The sequence below is a fragment of the Lycorma delicatula genome, chromosome 6 (assembly GCF_047948215.1).
Source record: "Lycorma delicatula isolate Av1 chromosome 6, ASM4794821v1, whole genome shotgun sequence".
In the NCBI taxonomy this organism is placed as follows: domain Eukaryota; kingdom Metazoa; phylum Arthropoda; class Insecta; order Hemiptera; family Fulgoridae; genus Lycorma; species Lycorma delicatula.
This window is the reverse complement of record NC_134460.1, coordinates 163,440,698-163,457,439: the sequence shown is the minus strand read 5'-3', so window position 1 is coordinate 163,457,439 and position 16,742 is coordinate 163,440,698. Positions and strand designations below refer to the sequence as shown.

At 29.0% G+C, this 16,742-nt stretch overlaps 1 protein-coding gene across 2 annotated transcripts in view; it reads right to left on the bottom strand.

Moving 5' to 3' along the window:
* Nucleotides 1–16,742, bottom strand: part of Spn (protein phosphatase 1 regulatory subunit spinophilin) — a 470,769-nt gene that overhangs the window by 16,615 nt on the left and 437,412 nt on the right. For both annotated transcript variants that reach the window (XM_075368965.1, XM_075368964.1), the window contains exons 24-29: nucleotides 16,544–16,663; nucleotides 12,903–12,998; nucleotides 10,935–11,096; nucleotides 7,361–7,610; nucleotides 5,081–5,251; nucleotides 247–387 (exon numbers count right to left, since the gene is read on the bottom strand). In XM_075368965.1, coding sequence (XP_075225080.1) covers nucleotides 247–387; nucleotides 5,081–5,251; nucleotides 7,361–7,610; nucleotides 10,935–11,096; nucleotides 12,903–12,998; nucleotides 16,544–16,663 — 940 coding nt within the window. The remainder of the gene's footprint in view (nucleotides 1–246; nucleotides 388–5,080; nucleotides 5,252–7,360; nucleotides 7,611–10,934; nucleotides 11,097–12,902; nucleotides 12,999–16,543; nucleotides 16,664–16,742) is intronic.

Below are 16,742 nucleotides of genomic sequence, written 5' to 3'. Positions count from 1 at the left end.
AATGTTTATTTAAAATAACAGACATTTCTGAATATAATTCAAAATAATCATATAAATTCATTAACTTACATATGTTATGTTCTTTTTTTACAAGTTGTAAAAAAAGATTATCGGCTATTGTATTTTCTATATAATCTTTTGGCAGTTTTTCAAAAAGTTTAAAAAAAATCTAAAAAGGATTAATCTTAAGTTAAATTATAGATAGATTATTAAAAAAAAAAGTTAACTAATCTGACTGTCATTTACCAGTAGATCCCACTTTACTTGGTGAAGGATCGGCAGTTACAACACCAGGCGATACACTTCCCGATGAAGAAGGGGAACTATGTTGTTGCCAATATTGAGATGTGGCAGGTGGAGGTGCCAAAGATTGAGGTACTTTCTTAACTGTATAAAAAAACAAAAACCAATACAATGTTTATAAATACAAATGTATTTATAAACATTGTTTATAAATACATTTGTATTTATAACAATGTTTTGGGCTGTGTTATATTCATAAACACTGGTGACACTACATTACATACACACACTGTTTTACAAGAGAAAGGGTTTCATTAGGCTGCTGCTAGTTTACACTATCTGTCTCAGTCTCTTTTATGGCTGACCCAAGTAAAGCACCTGAGGTAGAACAGGAACCAATCAGAGTTATTTTTTTTTAGAATGAAGGCATTAATTAATCTGTCAGCCTCTCTGGTGAAAAGAAAGAATATGGCACTATCACTTGTAGGCCTAAATATCTCCAGCATTTTAGTAGACTTGTTATGCTGATATGCAACTGTCATCTACAACTGTTATCAGGTTGCTTATACTGTTATGCCACTCAACATACACACAAGTATAAAAAATAGATATAATCCTAATTTAAAAACCGATTGATTGTATATACTTAATTATTGAACAAAAATATATTTTGTTATTAGTAGTTTCAATAAAAAAAAATAATAATTTCCCATTGTAGCTGAGTTAGTAAAGAAAATTTCTTTTTTTCTATTCTATTATGACATTACTATTGTCTAAAGAATATAAGGATTACCAGCTGGAGATACATGTTTGTATCTTTCGAAATACCTTTATCTAAGTAGTAAAGTGTTACAGGATAATAAAATCGCAGATAAAAATAGTACACAGAAAAAAATTCATTTTATTTTACGTTAGTAGTATATACAGAGTGAACAACTCAAGATGGCCACACAGGAATCTCAGAAACTATACGTTTTATCAGAAACTTTAAATGGGGAATCATCCTTAGATCTGTCCCTAAATTAAAAATACAGCATTAACATTTTTTAAATCTTGCTCTTTTTCTGATATAGGAAATTATTGATACTGACTGTACTATCACAAGAATAGTTTAAAGCGAGTAAAAAAGAAACCTACATCAGTACATATCAGCTGCTCACATTTATTCTAAATTTATGTAAGTTGTAATTTTATTCTATTCGCAATTTATTTCATTATCATCAATCATCATTTATATTATAAATGTATGTTTAAACTGTTTTTAATTAAAATTTTTCTTTTAATTATTCGTTACAATTTAAACTGTTAACTTATCTTTGAATTTACATTAATGATTGTGCAATCTTTACTAAAAATAGTCACTTAATCTCAAAAAATAACCGGATGATAAAACTGTTTTTGTGTAACTCAACACAGTACTTTCTCACAAGAAAGGACCTTACGCTTTTACCATTTTTATTAAATTACAGACCAATTTAAAGAAAATCCTTTCCACCAATTTATTTAAATGCTATTAAAAGGTTTTTTTTTACAGAAGCAATATTACTTTGTACACTGATTAAAAATTAATAAAAAACCCTTAATTTTTTGCATCCTGTTCAATGTTACACAGATATGTGTTTAAATAATTTTCATTAACACCTTCCCAATTGTGAATTATTTTTTATATTTAGTATTTTCATGTATTACATAAATATAATTTATTAAATAATTTTAATAACATATATATTCTGTATTTTATAATTAACTATGTACTTTGAAATGATACTCTGATCAATGTTAGTATGATTCCTTTGATTCATTAGACAAACACTTGGGCAGTTCCTTTTTTTATTCATGGAGTATCATATCTATCCAATCATAATTTGATCTGTATAATGTATTATTGTGTACCAGTCAAAGTAAAAAATTTATTTAATACACCTTTTTTCTTTCAATAAGGTCTTTTTTTTAACAACACCAATGTACAAAGTTCAAAGTACAACTAGTATGTCAAAAATTCAACCGCATAAACATTACATACATCTTTGTTTCTAGTACAATTATTCTACAACAATTTATTTCCTCAATATCTTAAAAGACAATAAATTAATTGAAAAATTTGAAAATGTAGAATGTGTGGCATTCTACCAAACAAAAAAAAACAAAAAACTGGCAAGTAATGCATGACTTTCCCAGCAGCACTGGTCAATTTTTTAATATTAAATATTCACAGTTAATATCTTAATCGCTAAACGATTAACAAAGAATCTGTATTGAAATTTCATACTTCTTTAAACTTGTATTTTAAAACAGAAATTGTAAACATTCTACAAATTTGTAAAAAAATTCTAAACTAAAAAAAAGTAAAACAAAGCTGAAAAAAAATAGTCATAAAAAATTCTATGAAATTTAAAATCATTAAATCTTTTTTCACAATTTAGCTGTATTAAAAAGACTTTTAATAACACTAATATTTACCAAAAATTAGTTTTATAAATATTGAGAAAAAAATAAAACAATTTGTCTACATTTTCTAAAATTTGGGAGACCAAGTATCAAGGGGGATTTTTTATTTATGATGATTACCAAAATAAGATATAAGCATCAAAATTTCCAAATTTTGAATAAAGTTTTTAAAAATTTTTATTTTATTTTAGTGGCTACCTTACTTTGTGGGGAAAATTTATTTATAAAGAAGTGATCTCCAACAAAAAAATGAATTTGAAACAGAATTGTTTAAAAACATTAAAAAAATAAAGTATGACTTTTATAAAAGTAATGAAAAAAATTCCTTCTTGTTTTGGGTCCAGAATGTAATATAGATTTAGTTCTATGGTTCTGCCATTCGGTAAGGCTCTTTTGGCGTGTGTCATGTATTTTGTTACATAGCCAATTAATACATATTCTGTAGAAAATTTTATTGTGGTTTACAGTTCAAACTTTTTAAAGTAGTTCATTCACATGTGAATAGTTATGGCTGAATTTAAGTCTATTGTGAAAGGTAAAAAACTCTGAAGACAGGCGTGCAAAATTGTAAACAATGTATATGATTTCATGAAGAAAGAATCTTTAGCTGTAGGAAAATTAAAAAATGACAAGCATTTAATTGCTACACAGAAGTGTGAAAAGAAAATTGCAGCTGCCTGTGGCAGTTCCAGGAAGCAGTTCGAAGCTTAAGAAAAAAGAAAAAATACAACTTCTTCGATCCAAGGGGCCAGAATGTTCATTCATCAGTCCTGACAGAGAAATGTACTAAACCAGTTACCGGATTAGATGATTTTGATAAAGATGTGGTTAGGCGAACTGTGAATGAATTTTACTCAAAGATAGGGAATCTCCCAACAGTTAACAAATTTTGTAGAGAATTGAAAATTATAATTAATTTCCATGGCAGTGAAACTAGTTTAAAAAGAATTAGGTTTTAAGCGGTGGAAAACAGAAAACAAAAGGAAAATTTTAGTCTAAAAATATGATACTACAGAGAAAACGATTTCATACTTGAGGCAATCAGTAATTTTAGAAAATGTAACTGGGCAATGATCATAAACTTAGATGAATCTTCTGTTTTATCATTTCATTCAACAGCAAAACCATGGGCTGACAACAGCAGTGCAAGACTTCATTTACCAATAAATAAAGATGAACGCTTAATTATAATTCACGCCAGAGGTGAAGTGGGCTTTATTCCAAACGCAATGTTAACTTAGATATGCGAATCAAAAAGTGGTGATTACCATGATAGCATAAATACTAAAAATTATTTGAAATCGGCTAAAGAAAAATTAGTTCCTAAACTTCCTCCCGAGTCTGTAGTAGTTATTGACAATGCTCCATATCATAATACTCTTTCTGAAAAACTTACACGTCATCAAGCAAGAAACAAGACATGACTGTGACTACAGAAAGATCATATTTCAGTTTTGTCTCAAATGTTTAAACCACAATTGTATGAATTAATTAAGTTGAACAAAAGTAACAAAAAAAATACAGATTTTCTGAATTGTTAGAAAGAAGTGGGCATCAAGTTCTGAGGCTTCCATCTTACCATCCTGATTTAAATCCAATTGAGATGGTATGGTCAGAGTAAAACGATATGTTGCAAGCCACAACATAATGTTTAAGATGTCAGAAGTGCATAAATCATGAGAAGATAAAATAGATTAGATGAGCGACGAACACTGAAAACCTTACTGTGGAAAGGTTAAAAAAAAATCGAAGGTGAATATTGGAGCTGAGAATCGTTAATAGATAATCTGACAGAATCTTTCATTGCTTCTTTATATAGTAATGGTGATAATAGAGACAATTACACTGAAGATAGTGATGACAGCAAGGAGAGTGTTCTAGCTGAGGAATTAAACAGATAATTCATTTTCCAGTAAGTAATTAAAGTTACAGTAATAACCATCTAGCACGATGTTTACCATGTAATTAGTAATAGATAATATTTTGTTATCCGTTATTACATTTTATAATATACAGAATTAGCAGATTGTATTTCACTTCATAATTGTCGCATTCATTTGTTAAAAATAGAACAATTATTTGTTAAGGGGGATTGCAGAGCGAGGAACATGTTTTTATGTTGAGTGGTAATCATCGCAATTCCAAGCTCACTGTTACTTAGCAGCAACTGTACATACATACATATGGTCTTTTGGTCTGCATGAACTATTGGACTCTAGAACATAAAATTTAAAAAGACCTGATAATCCATTTTTGACGTGCTCCACGTACCCTTTAATAGCTATTGTAGCTATATTTGCTGAGAAAGTAAAATAATTTTAAAAAATCTTAGAACGATTAATTTTTTAAAAATCTTAAAAAACTGGAACAATAAGATGAATTACAATACCTCTTGCATTAGCCTCATTTACAGCATGCCTAATTTCATCAGCCAATGTTTGCGAAATATTACTGCTACTATTATTGGTGTCACTGCTTCCAGACATCCTTCTTTCTCTTTCAGCCAGAACTTGTTTCAATTGTTCAGCTAAAGAGGGAGGTGGACCACTTAAAGCAGTGCCTATAACAAACAGTAGAAATTTATCCTGATTATGATGTTAATAATATAACATTTATTAATCTGTAAAAAGAAGAATCTTAATCAGCAGGGTTAGAATAACAGTAAATATAACTAAATAAAATATAACTAAAAATAAATATAACTAAATATAAATTAAATATAACTAAATTAAACAAAATGCATAAAAAATGAGTGATGAGATTTACCGTGTTCAATTAATTAAAAATATAATAAATTTATAATTTAAAATGTTAAACAATCTGGCTGTAGATTTTTATTAATTATAATCAGCCAAAATAACTTAGCCAAAAATCAACCTTCAGAATTTTGAGTCAAAAAACGCACTTTTTTCAGATGTAACAAAAAACCTCTCAAATAAAGCAACTGAATTTTTTTAAACGTAATCAGAAACATGTATAATTGAAAAGGGCAAATTTTTATGAATACTTTATTAAAATGTGATAGTAATATAAAATATTTCTGTAATATTTATCCTGAAAGTCGGATGAAAATAATATCTACTATTGATGCAGAAATTATGTGCACTTGAGTTTTGAGACGTTATAAAAATTAAAATATCCATCAAATTTTGAAACAAATTACATCACCTGTTAGATGATTATTTTACACTGTATTAGAAGATATTAAAATTTTATACTTTTCTAATTTTTCAAGATATATTATCATAGTGAGAATAAAAAAAAAGGTAAAATCTTTGAGCCTTCTTTTATGTATCTTTACTTTAATCTCTTGTTACTAAAAATCCATCAGACCAATCGCATATACTTATTACAGAAGGTAATCCATTCTATTTATTACCTTATCGACTACAAAATTTCAGATCAGTATCCTTAACCGTTTTAAAGTTGTAATTCGATTTGTAAATTTATGTTATGTTTGGATATGTATGACATACAATTATTAGATAGCGTTTGTTAACTTCATTGTTACTTTAAGTTGACGAATATGATATTTCATAAAATATTAAACACGCATTTTTTTGAGATTTTTATTTAAGAATTCTTTGCTATAGTGAGGCAACTGAAAGAGGAGGAAACATTATCGTATTCAAAGACATAGGGAATTTCATTGTTGTCCATGGTAGAAGTGTCACCAAGTTTTACTCACCATGACAGTGTGTTCTCCATTCATACCACCCCAAAACCATTATCAGATGATATTATGCTTATTAGTAATTTTTAAATCGACTACTATGGTATGAGTCAAATCAACATATAATTAAAATAAATAGAAAAAACAGCAATTATTTAAATTATTTATCTATTTCAAATTAGAAATACATAAATTTGTAAATGGACTTCTGTCAGTCCAGGTCTTACTTGTAAGTAGATATGATTTGTATTACCATTACATCTTAATATATAAGTATTAGGTTGGTACTGTAGGACCAACTGACTACCACAAAAAGAAAAGAACCGACTACTTAATTTCTTCTTTTTTCAGTCACCTCATTAAAATGATAAATGCTTATAAAATAAAAATCCTTAACAAATGAATGTTTTAAATATGTTTTATCAAATATTATATTTATCAACTTAAAATAATGATGAATGTAAATGAACCTTGTCTAGTATTTATATGTCATAAAGATCCAAAGATTAACAGATTGAATAACTCAAAAACATTTAAATATAATGACCTAAACTTTCATAAATGACAAGACAGTAGAATGAGTTAGCTTATGAAAAAATGTCAATGTGATTGGTCTGTTGATTTTTCACTAACAAACGATCAAAATCAAGGTGCATAACAGAAAAATTAGAAAATAGTATCTCTGTCATTCTCACATGAGGCAGTACCTATTAAGAAATAAAAGTTTCAATAGAAAACTCCAACAAATTAATGGAGTTTTCTATTTACAGGAAGAGTGCTTTTCTGATTTTTTCTATTAATTCAACACTCAAAAATGTTTTTACTTTGTACCAAACTGAAAAAAAATACAAGAAATTAAACCATCAGAAAATGAATAAATGGCAACTGAATATTTTCATTAACAAATAATTAAGTAACATGAACACATGCTAATTTTTAAGTAAATGAATTTACAGTCATTAAAAAAGAAATCAGTCAAATGGGATAGAAAGTTACCTTTATTAGTATGTTGATGTCTTGAGAGCCAAGGATCTGGACTGGGTCGGTGAGTATGCTGGCGAACGACAGAAGCATACTGCTGATGTGCAGATCCAGTAACCATTGTAGTAGTTGTACTACCAGTAGTAATAGTATTACTATTATTTATATTTGATAATTCTTCTCTTCCAACATATTCTATATACTGCTGTCTCCTATTATCTTCTTCATCATCAGAACCTTCACAACTGTCATCCAAACCGTACTCCTTAACAAAAAAAATTCAAAAAACAATTCAACTTTTTTCTTAATTTAAAGGTTAATATCATTCTTTCTTGAGTCAATATTTTTTTATTATCAAAGTGGTTATTTTTTCTTGGCTACATAATTAGTTATCCTGCATAGCCATTCAGTATAATATACTGTAAAACGAAACAAACAGTACAGCTGTATAGAATCTGTATGCTCTGCAATAACTATACTATATAGAAAGTGTACTGATTATGTAAAATTTTGCTTGTTGAGATCATGACTTTTTATACCACTCTAACAAAAAAAAAACAAAAAAACATAGAAATAAACAAAAATATCAGCATCAAAAATACTGAAAAGATGTATACATAAATACATACATATATATGTTGACCTGTTTTTTGTTGGTTGATATCTCCAGATTAGATGGACCAATTAGAATAAAATTTGTAACAATGATTTCTGCATTTGGGGAATTGATGCCATTTAATTTTGGTCACAATCAATCGAGGCTGCAGGAATATACATGATGGGCCCATATCTCAAACTTTAGTCAAACAAACTGTAGGTAAATTTCTTCACATAATTTAATATCCCTTGGGTAACTAATATACTTTCTGATAGTTATATCTTATTCAGACTATATACTGGTGTTATATTGGATTATTTTTTAGTAACTAAAGTAATAGAATATTTATGCTTAATTAAAGATAAGGTATTGGCAAACTAGCTCCAGTAATATAAGGAACTTTATGATAATATTCTAAAATCTCTATCTAGTTACTAAAACCATAAGAAACTGGAAAATATGATTGTAAAATATTAAATTAGATTTTTTAAAGAATAATCTATAATATTTACGGCTGAATAAAACTTGTTATACTGGAAAGAAGGAAATATACTTCTACTTAGCAAGTGGTTAAGTGTGTAAGTATTAAAACTGTAGAAGTTGAAATAAGGATATTAGATTGTTAACATCAAGAAGTAAGAACTACAATGTAGGCTAGTTAATAATATACAGGCGACCTAAGATAAACTGAATCGGATCTGGGAGAGGAGATACTGAAAAGCATTAGTGTATTCAATGAAGCAACAAGCAAAGATAAATTTCACAAGATAAACTGAACTGGACATGGGAGAAGAGAAACTGAAGAGTGTTAGTGTATTTGATTTGGCAACAAGCAATAACATTCTGAATGCCACACAGCAAGCAGTGATGCACATTGACCTTGAACAGTGAGAGTGGAAAAATGCAGGAGGGGGAACACAACCTGTAGCTGTGATGGAAACACAGTTGAGATAAAGCCAACCGCTAGTGTATTCACACGAATATGCTGCTGACGAAGAATGCCAGATAATTCATTGTCAAGGAATATTATGTATGCACAGGGCATATCAATCAAATGAGCAAGAAAAATTCTGTGCAGAATTAAACAATGATCCATCTGCCAAGTCATCCATACACAAGCCCATAAAGAAGTTTGAGCAAACTGGATCTGTGCTCGCTAAGAAGCATCAATGTCTACCTGTAAAAAGGATCAAGGCACATAAGGAAGATATTTCCCAATGGGTATTGCAGAATCCCACTAAGACTATGAGGTGTCCGTTCCCGCAGGGGGGGTCTGTCGAGAACTACAGGCCAGCATATCCTAAAGGACTTGAACCTGAAGCCATACAAGATCATGGCTTTACAAGAGTTCAAACCTACAGATCATGATAAACATGCAAGGTATTGCACATGGCTACTGTGGGATATCGTAAGCCGTTTACTCGATTCACCAAACCTCTACTTCATGATGAACGAGGTGCGGTTCTACCTCAGTGACAATATTAATTCGCAAAATTTGTGATATTGGTTTGTTGAAAACCCATGACAAATACTTGAGCTACTGTTGCATGATGTAAGGATTGGAGTGTAGTGCGCTGTGTCACGGACGAGAATCATTGAACCCACATATTGAAATCTATTGAAGATTCATTGAGAATTTCTCTTCAGTTTGACATACATTTCATGTCTCTTCTATCATGCAAAATCCTATTAATATTTTATAAACTGTCCTAAAAAAAGAAGATATCGATTAATTAACAAATTTAAATAACTACTTAAATTAATTAATTCATCAGTTTTCAATTTTATTTATACAAACATATTTTATTAGAGTATAATGACTTGTACAGAAATGAATAAAAAAATTTCACCATGATATGTAGGAAAATGTTAACAAAATTCATGTAAGGAATGTAGAATTTTTATAATGTGAGGAAAAGGCCAAGTCTTTGAAAAAGCATTCATAACACTACATAGTATGAGCAACCAATAAGTAAATTGTAATGAACTCATACCAACTACAACTGTAAAAATATAGTATTTTGAAGAAAATTAAAAAGAATTTTTAAGAAATATTAATTTTTACTTAAGGATACCATCAAATATAGGAGGGATTGCCAAACATTCATCACTTTGTTATTAATTTTTATTCATTCCAACTCTAAGTTATAAAGGATATAATTACATCCAGTTCTGATCTCCTGGGGATAACAGGGCTTGCAGTCCCCTGGTGTGGGTTAATCATCATCCTCTTATTTCATTATTCTGTTCTCCTTACCCTTGAACCCTGATAGATATGTATCATGTAATTGGGTCACTCACAATACTAACAACATGGCAATGCAAATCTGTGAAAAGACAATAAAGCAGTTACTTGCTAGATCAAGCTAAGTCTAATTGCAAACTCATCTGTAAACTTTGTTACCTGTACAAGAGTTGCAGAAAGGATCCAATTAATGGCTTAATCTACCTACAATGTGAAGCTAGGCCTTCCTACTTCTTTTATAATCAAATGTAAGGAAACAACCAACAGTAAAACTACCTTAAACATGGGAAAATTGAGAGGAAGGGTTTACTCTGATAATAAAAGCCTATTGTTGCTAAAGGAAATATATTTCAAAAGATAACATAACATAGATATGTGCAGAATTTACTAAGATTTCAAGAAATAAAAGAAAATATTATTTGAAAGACTTTTATTTCAGACATTATTTCAGAGATAAAAGAAACATTTTATAGAACAAACAGAATTCTATAAAAAAAAAAACCATTTAAGTTCCTAGCAATAAAGATGTAGAGGTTTAATTTCCCTGTTGTTCAAGGTAGAATAATCTTGAATAATACAAATAGGTATCTGGTGTAAGATAGTAAACTTGAATTTGACAACTAAAATGCTTTTTGTAAGTATCATTTCTGATTCATATACGTCACTGTACATAACAATTTAGTGTTTAAAAGACAAACAGATAAACTAGACATAATAACAAATTAAAATACATGAAAACAACATACAGAGCTACTATTGCTGAGTCCACCTGACTTCTTTCCGGATGTAGGCAACTGTCTATTGGCTAAACCACCTCTATTTGCAAGTTCTGCTTTTGATTTATTTGCAGATACATCTAGAAGATCATGGGGAGGCACAGCTCGATCTAATTCCTCTTTGACTGGCATCTGAGAATTTTAATAAATAAATACTATTAATAAAAAGTTAAATAATGATCATAATTTTTAAGGGGAGGCCTGTATCGTGGTTTTGAGTCAAAAAAATCAATCTTTTGTTTTTATTGGTTACTGGTACTATGAAGCGTATTGTATCACATGGTAAATATTATTTTCTAGAAAAAAACTTTTCAATCATAATATAATTTTTAATGGAGATTGTAATTTCGAAGATAGTTTTCTTAATTTTCAATTTTCCTGTTTTCAGGAAACTAGAAATGCTTACAGCCTAAAGAATATAATGACAAGAACTGTAATATAAGTAATGAAATCAATCTTAAGAATTCTGTCTGAAAGTTAACTTCTTAATAAGTATATTCATGGAAAGACATAAAACCCAAACAAATGTTTCAATCAGCAATTTGGAATCATGTCCAAAAATTATATCTGTAGGTTATTATTATCATTAGGAGTACTTCATGATAATGATGGTATCTGAATCAGTGATTCAGTAACTGAGGGGACTAGTTGATAAAAATATGTTAAAAGGATTTAAAAAGCTAGATGAACTAAAGGCAAAAAAATGAAAAAAATAGAAACCAGAGCCAGGGAAATGGGAAAAAAGAGAACTGAGGAGGAGGATGCTGATTCAGAATATGGAATAGGAATGCTATGTTTAAAGGGTTTTATTTTGAGATGATATTAACAAAAATTTAATTATTCAAATACTGAAGTACATTATTCTCAAAAATTACTTAAGTTATGAAGTTAAAATGTTTAACATTAAAAAATAAATGGCATCTAGGTGTATCTAATAAATCTTTTTAATAGCCATGTAAATAGTACAGAAAGAAGATTAAAAAATAATTTATTGCTAAAAAGTAATAAATTTTCAAATTTTACAAAAAAAAAGGAAATGATTTCTTGAATAAACTCATTACAGATAAAGCATGTGTATGAGGGCTATCTAGAAAGTAACTTACATTTTGGTGTTGTTCACGAATGAGGGGATAGTAATGCTATCTTGGTGGTCATTGCCAGGCTGATTCAGTACGCACTGAGCTGTACTATGTCGAGGACTGTGTACGTCTTATTGATTTTTTATATTTAAAATGTGTGCCCCGCTAGAGAAAATCCTGTCAGTTGTGAAGTGAGTTTAGATTTTGTTAGGCAAAAAATTACAAATCCATTCAAATTAATCAGGAACTATAAGATGGTTATGGGAAAGATGTAATTAATGAAGCTGTAATGAAGCAGTAGTGTATCATGTTCAAAAATGGCCATTCAAATATTGACGATGAAAAATGATGGGGCCAGACTAAGTTCTGTCAGCAAAATTTGATGAAAAGATTTGTGCTAATTGGTGCTTTACCATTAAGAGCTTTATCTCAATTTCTGAAAATTTCACGTACCCTTTTGCATGAAGTTGTGATGAAACAGTCAGGTTGGCATAAGTTTTGCACTCAATGGGTTAAGTTACTTTCTGAACAGCCCTTGTACTAACATGTGCTCAGAATTTAATAATTATTTTAGTTAAATAATCTAATTGGTAATTTTCAATAAAAATGTACCTAAAAATTACCAAATTCAACACAGGCAAAGTACAGGCTCCCCTAAAATAAATGTTAATATTAACATTTTTTTGAATTAAAAAATAAAAATAATGTAATAGATTTATTTTTAGCTATAAGGTACTTTTCCCTCTAGTAAAATTATATGTTAAGGCCTTTCAATGAGTTATTAAATGAGGGCATTGCACTAACTTTTGAATAGTAATTAACTACTGGATAATAATCTTAGGAAATTCATTGTACTTACTTTCCTTTCAACAGTTGCTGTTTTATCACCCTCTTCAGGACTATCTTCAGCTTCAGATATTTCAGCACCTAACTGTTCTAATAATGGCTGAACCGCCTACAATAACAAAAAGATAAATAAATAAAGAAAATAATAATAATCATAAATAAAATAAAATAATCTGATAACGAAAAAAAAATGTTTATCACTTTTTATTAGGGATATTTCATAAATCCAAATCAAGAAACGGCACTCACAGTACACAGTTGAGATCAACTGTGGTTCCCTGCATCTTGTTAGAAGAAAACATCAAGCTACAGTCAGATATATTCATTATTCTGTTGTTGGCAGTCAATTGAATCAATCAAATATTGTAACTTGTATAAAATGGATGAAAGAGAATTATGTGTGGTAAAAAACATTACAGTTTACAAGCTGTTCAATTATTTCTGAAGCTGTCATGTGAATATAAACAAAATGAACATTCCAGACGGCCTTTTGAGATTACACTTGCAAGGAATATTGAACAAATTCATGATATGGTAATGGAGGACAGAAGATTGTAAGGGCACAGAATCACTAAGATAATAGGCATTTCAAATGAATGGGTGTATCATATTTTAAATAAATATTTTCATACATGAAAACTACCTGCAAGAGAATGCAGCATGTGCTCACAATCTATCAAAAGTGTTAACGAAACATTTTTAAGCATAGTTTGAGCCTTTTTCATAATCAAGAGGAGTTTTGTGTTGTTTTATAATAACTGATGAATCTTGGTTACATCACTATTGATCTAAAACTGAGGAACAGTCAAACAGTGGGTTGCATGTGAGTATATTCCTTTACTTCAAACAAGAAAGGTAATAACCTCTGCCTTTTGGGACTTTCATAGCATAATCCACATTGATTTTCTGGAGAAAGGTAAAAGGATAACCAAGCAATATTATGCAACTTTGCTGGAACAGTTAAATAAGAACTTAAAAAAAATACAGCCACATTTAATGAAAAAAAAAAGATTCCATTTAACAAACACAATGCACTAGCAATTGTGACAGCACAATTGTTTGAATATGATATAAATTCTTTCACATTTCCCCCGCTCAACTGACTCGGCACTTTTATAAAATAACCTTTCAAATTATGAAAAAGTAGTTTCTTAAAAAGAGATTTGCACAAAATAATGAGGTTACTGTTGAAACATCCCTTATTTTGAAAGAGTTGGATAAATAATACTATAAGGATGGGATCAAAAAAACTTGAGCATTGTTGAACTGAGTATAGATTTGAAAAGGAAATCACACTGAGAAATGAACTATTTTTTCCCAAACAATTGTGTCTTTTATATTTCATCACAGACTTATCAAACACTCCTCGTAAAGTGATTTTTATTAAGAATAGTTTGATTCTTGCTATAATTTATTTTACACTCATCTTTTAATATTTGCCAAGTCTTTACTTATTTTATTTATAAATTCAAATTTTTTTTTTTTTCTATTTGGTTATTACAATAAAGGTGTATTTATATCTCTAGTTTAAAAAAAGAATGAGTTAAAAGAAATTTAAGTAATGTTAATGCAACCAGAACCCAGAGCATAAAATTATATTGTAACTATGATTGCCATGTATGTTTTCCTGTCCAGAAGTTTCTTTTGTAGAAAAAATAAATAATTACACACGTAAGTATACGCTAACTGTAGGTTATAAGATGATAATTTTACCTCTTTGGGAGTAAATAATGTACAATATTTATAAGTTTTCAAAACTCAATAATTTTTACAGAAATTTGTAAAGAAATTTTTAAAAATTGCTAAACTGTAATAGAAATGCAATTAAATTTACAATTTATACATAAATCATTTATGTAGTTCATCCAGAAAGTAAGAACCATTTGCACATCACATGTGCGCGGCTTCACTCATAATAATGGGTCAAGGCCAGCTGGTTTCAGTTCTTCTGCTACCCCGCTGTAAGAAATTTCATAGCTGAACTGTGACATGGAGTGATTTTGCATATGTTTAAAATGAATAAAAAAAAACTGAAATCCCATCCATTGTGAGATAAGATCGGTCATATGTTTTTTTGAATGTGCAAGGTGTTTGTCCTGTGGAAATTCATCTCAAATCACTGCCATATATGGCGACAGTGTAATAAATGAAGGAAACATAAGGAAATGGTGTAGTTTATTTACTGCAGATATTCTACTTGTGGTAAATAAATGACACTGCAACGCTCAGGGCACTCCACTATCATTACTGAATAGTGAAAGAGCAAATTAGCAGACATATTAAACAGAACCAGCGTTTCACATTAGATGGACTTAGTGATAAATTTCCTGTATGTTCAGGTCTCTGTTACATGAAAGTGATGATGATGATGTCAAGACAGCTGTTCGTGTGTGGCATAATGGACTGGTGGCAGATGTTTTTAAGGACAACACACAAAAACTAGTGCCACTTCTTAACAAATGCTTCAACTTAGGAGGTAATTATATAGAAAAATAGCTTAAAAGATGTAGATTATGATGCATCTATTACAGTTAAAATAAATACAATATATTTGTTATAAAAAAAAAAAAAATATTTTCTACTTTCTGGAGTAAAATATTTCAATGAATCTAATAATATAATATATTTTAGTCAATCATATTTTTATTTGTGTACCTATATATTTTTTACTGCTGTAAATAAAGAACTTCTTTCCTAAAAATAATAATAATAAAAAAAGCTTTACAATGATCCAGCCAACCTAACAAAACAACAGAGCAGGAAAAAATTTTCTGATTAAATGATCAGGAAAGTGCAATAGCCTCATAATAATAATAATAATAATTTGAACATAAAAATATTTTTTTTGAAATAAAAGTCTGAAAGAAATTTAACTGAGAAAAAAGAAATGTCAACAATCTTAAAAAAGTAAATAAGAAAAATGATAAACCGTACGATAGAAAAATATGATTCTACTTCTCAAAATGAATAAACATGAGTACACATGTGTTATAAATATACCAAAGTACCTTAATTTTTATTCATACTATAACTAATTTTAAAAGCCTGTTATATTACAATACAATAAAACAGAATTTTTTGAAGTTATTAAAAAAAAAAATTTGTTTTTCTGCCCCAAACCATTGTGATTTACTTGCAAAGTAATTATGTTTAGAAACATATATCCATGAAAAAAGTGAATGATATCTAAAATGAAATCAATAAAAAATATTTAACTAAATTTTAATCGGCAGGATCTGCCTACTAATAACAGATAAAATATCTCATATATAACTAACGCATACCAGATAATTCAGCTCATCTTCATATAGAAACCACAATAATTTTCCACTAGCACCTAAATAAAGGCTACAGCAATCAAGAATCAATATAACAACTATTTTCATAACTAATTTTGGTCTGTTCATAAAACTTTCATAAACAAAAAAATCACCTTCTTTCAAAAGGTGCAAAAAAGTTTTAACAATTTTTGCACCTTTACAGAAATAGTTTTAACATTTTCTGATTATCATACATATGGTAATTAATAAGAATGTCATGAACAGAATACACATTTCAGTTTTATTTAACTATAAAAAAAAAAAATTATAATTACAATGTAAAAGTCATAGATAAGTATATAATAAATTTAATTGTTTATGAATGAATACTAACAGTCGGTCTTCTGGTCAATTGTGGTGTTGACAGCCTGATATTAGCATTATCATGTGGCAAACGAACAGGAAAACCAGCTCTTCTTTGTGTTTCTAAAAGTTCTTGTTCTATTTGAATAACCTGGAAAAATTAAAACAATTCAGTCACAAAGCAGTAACTATTGCGACTCTCTTCTTTGTTCACCTTTGTAGGTGAACAA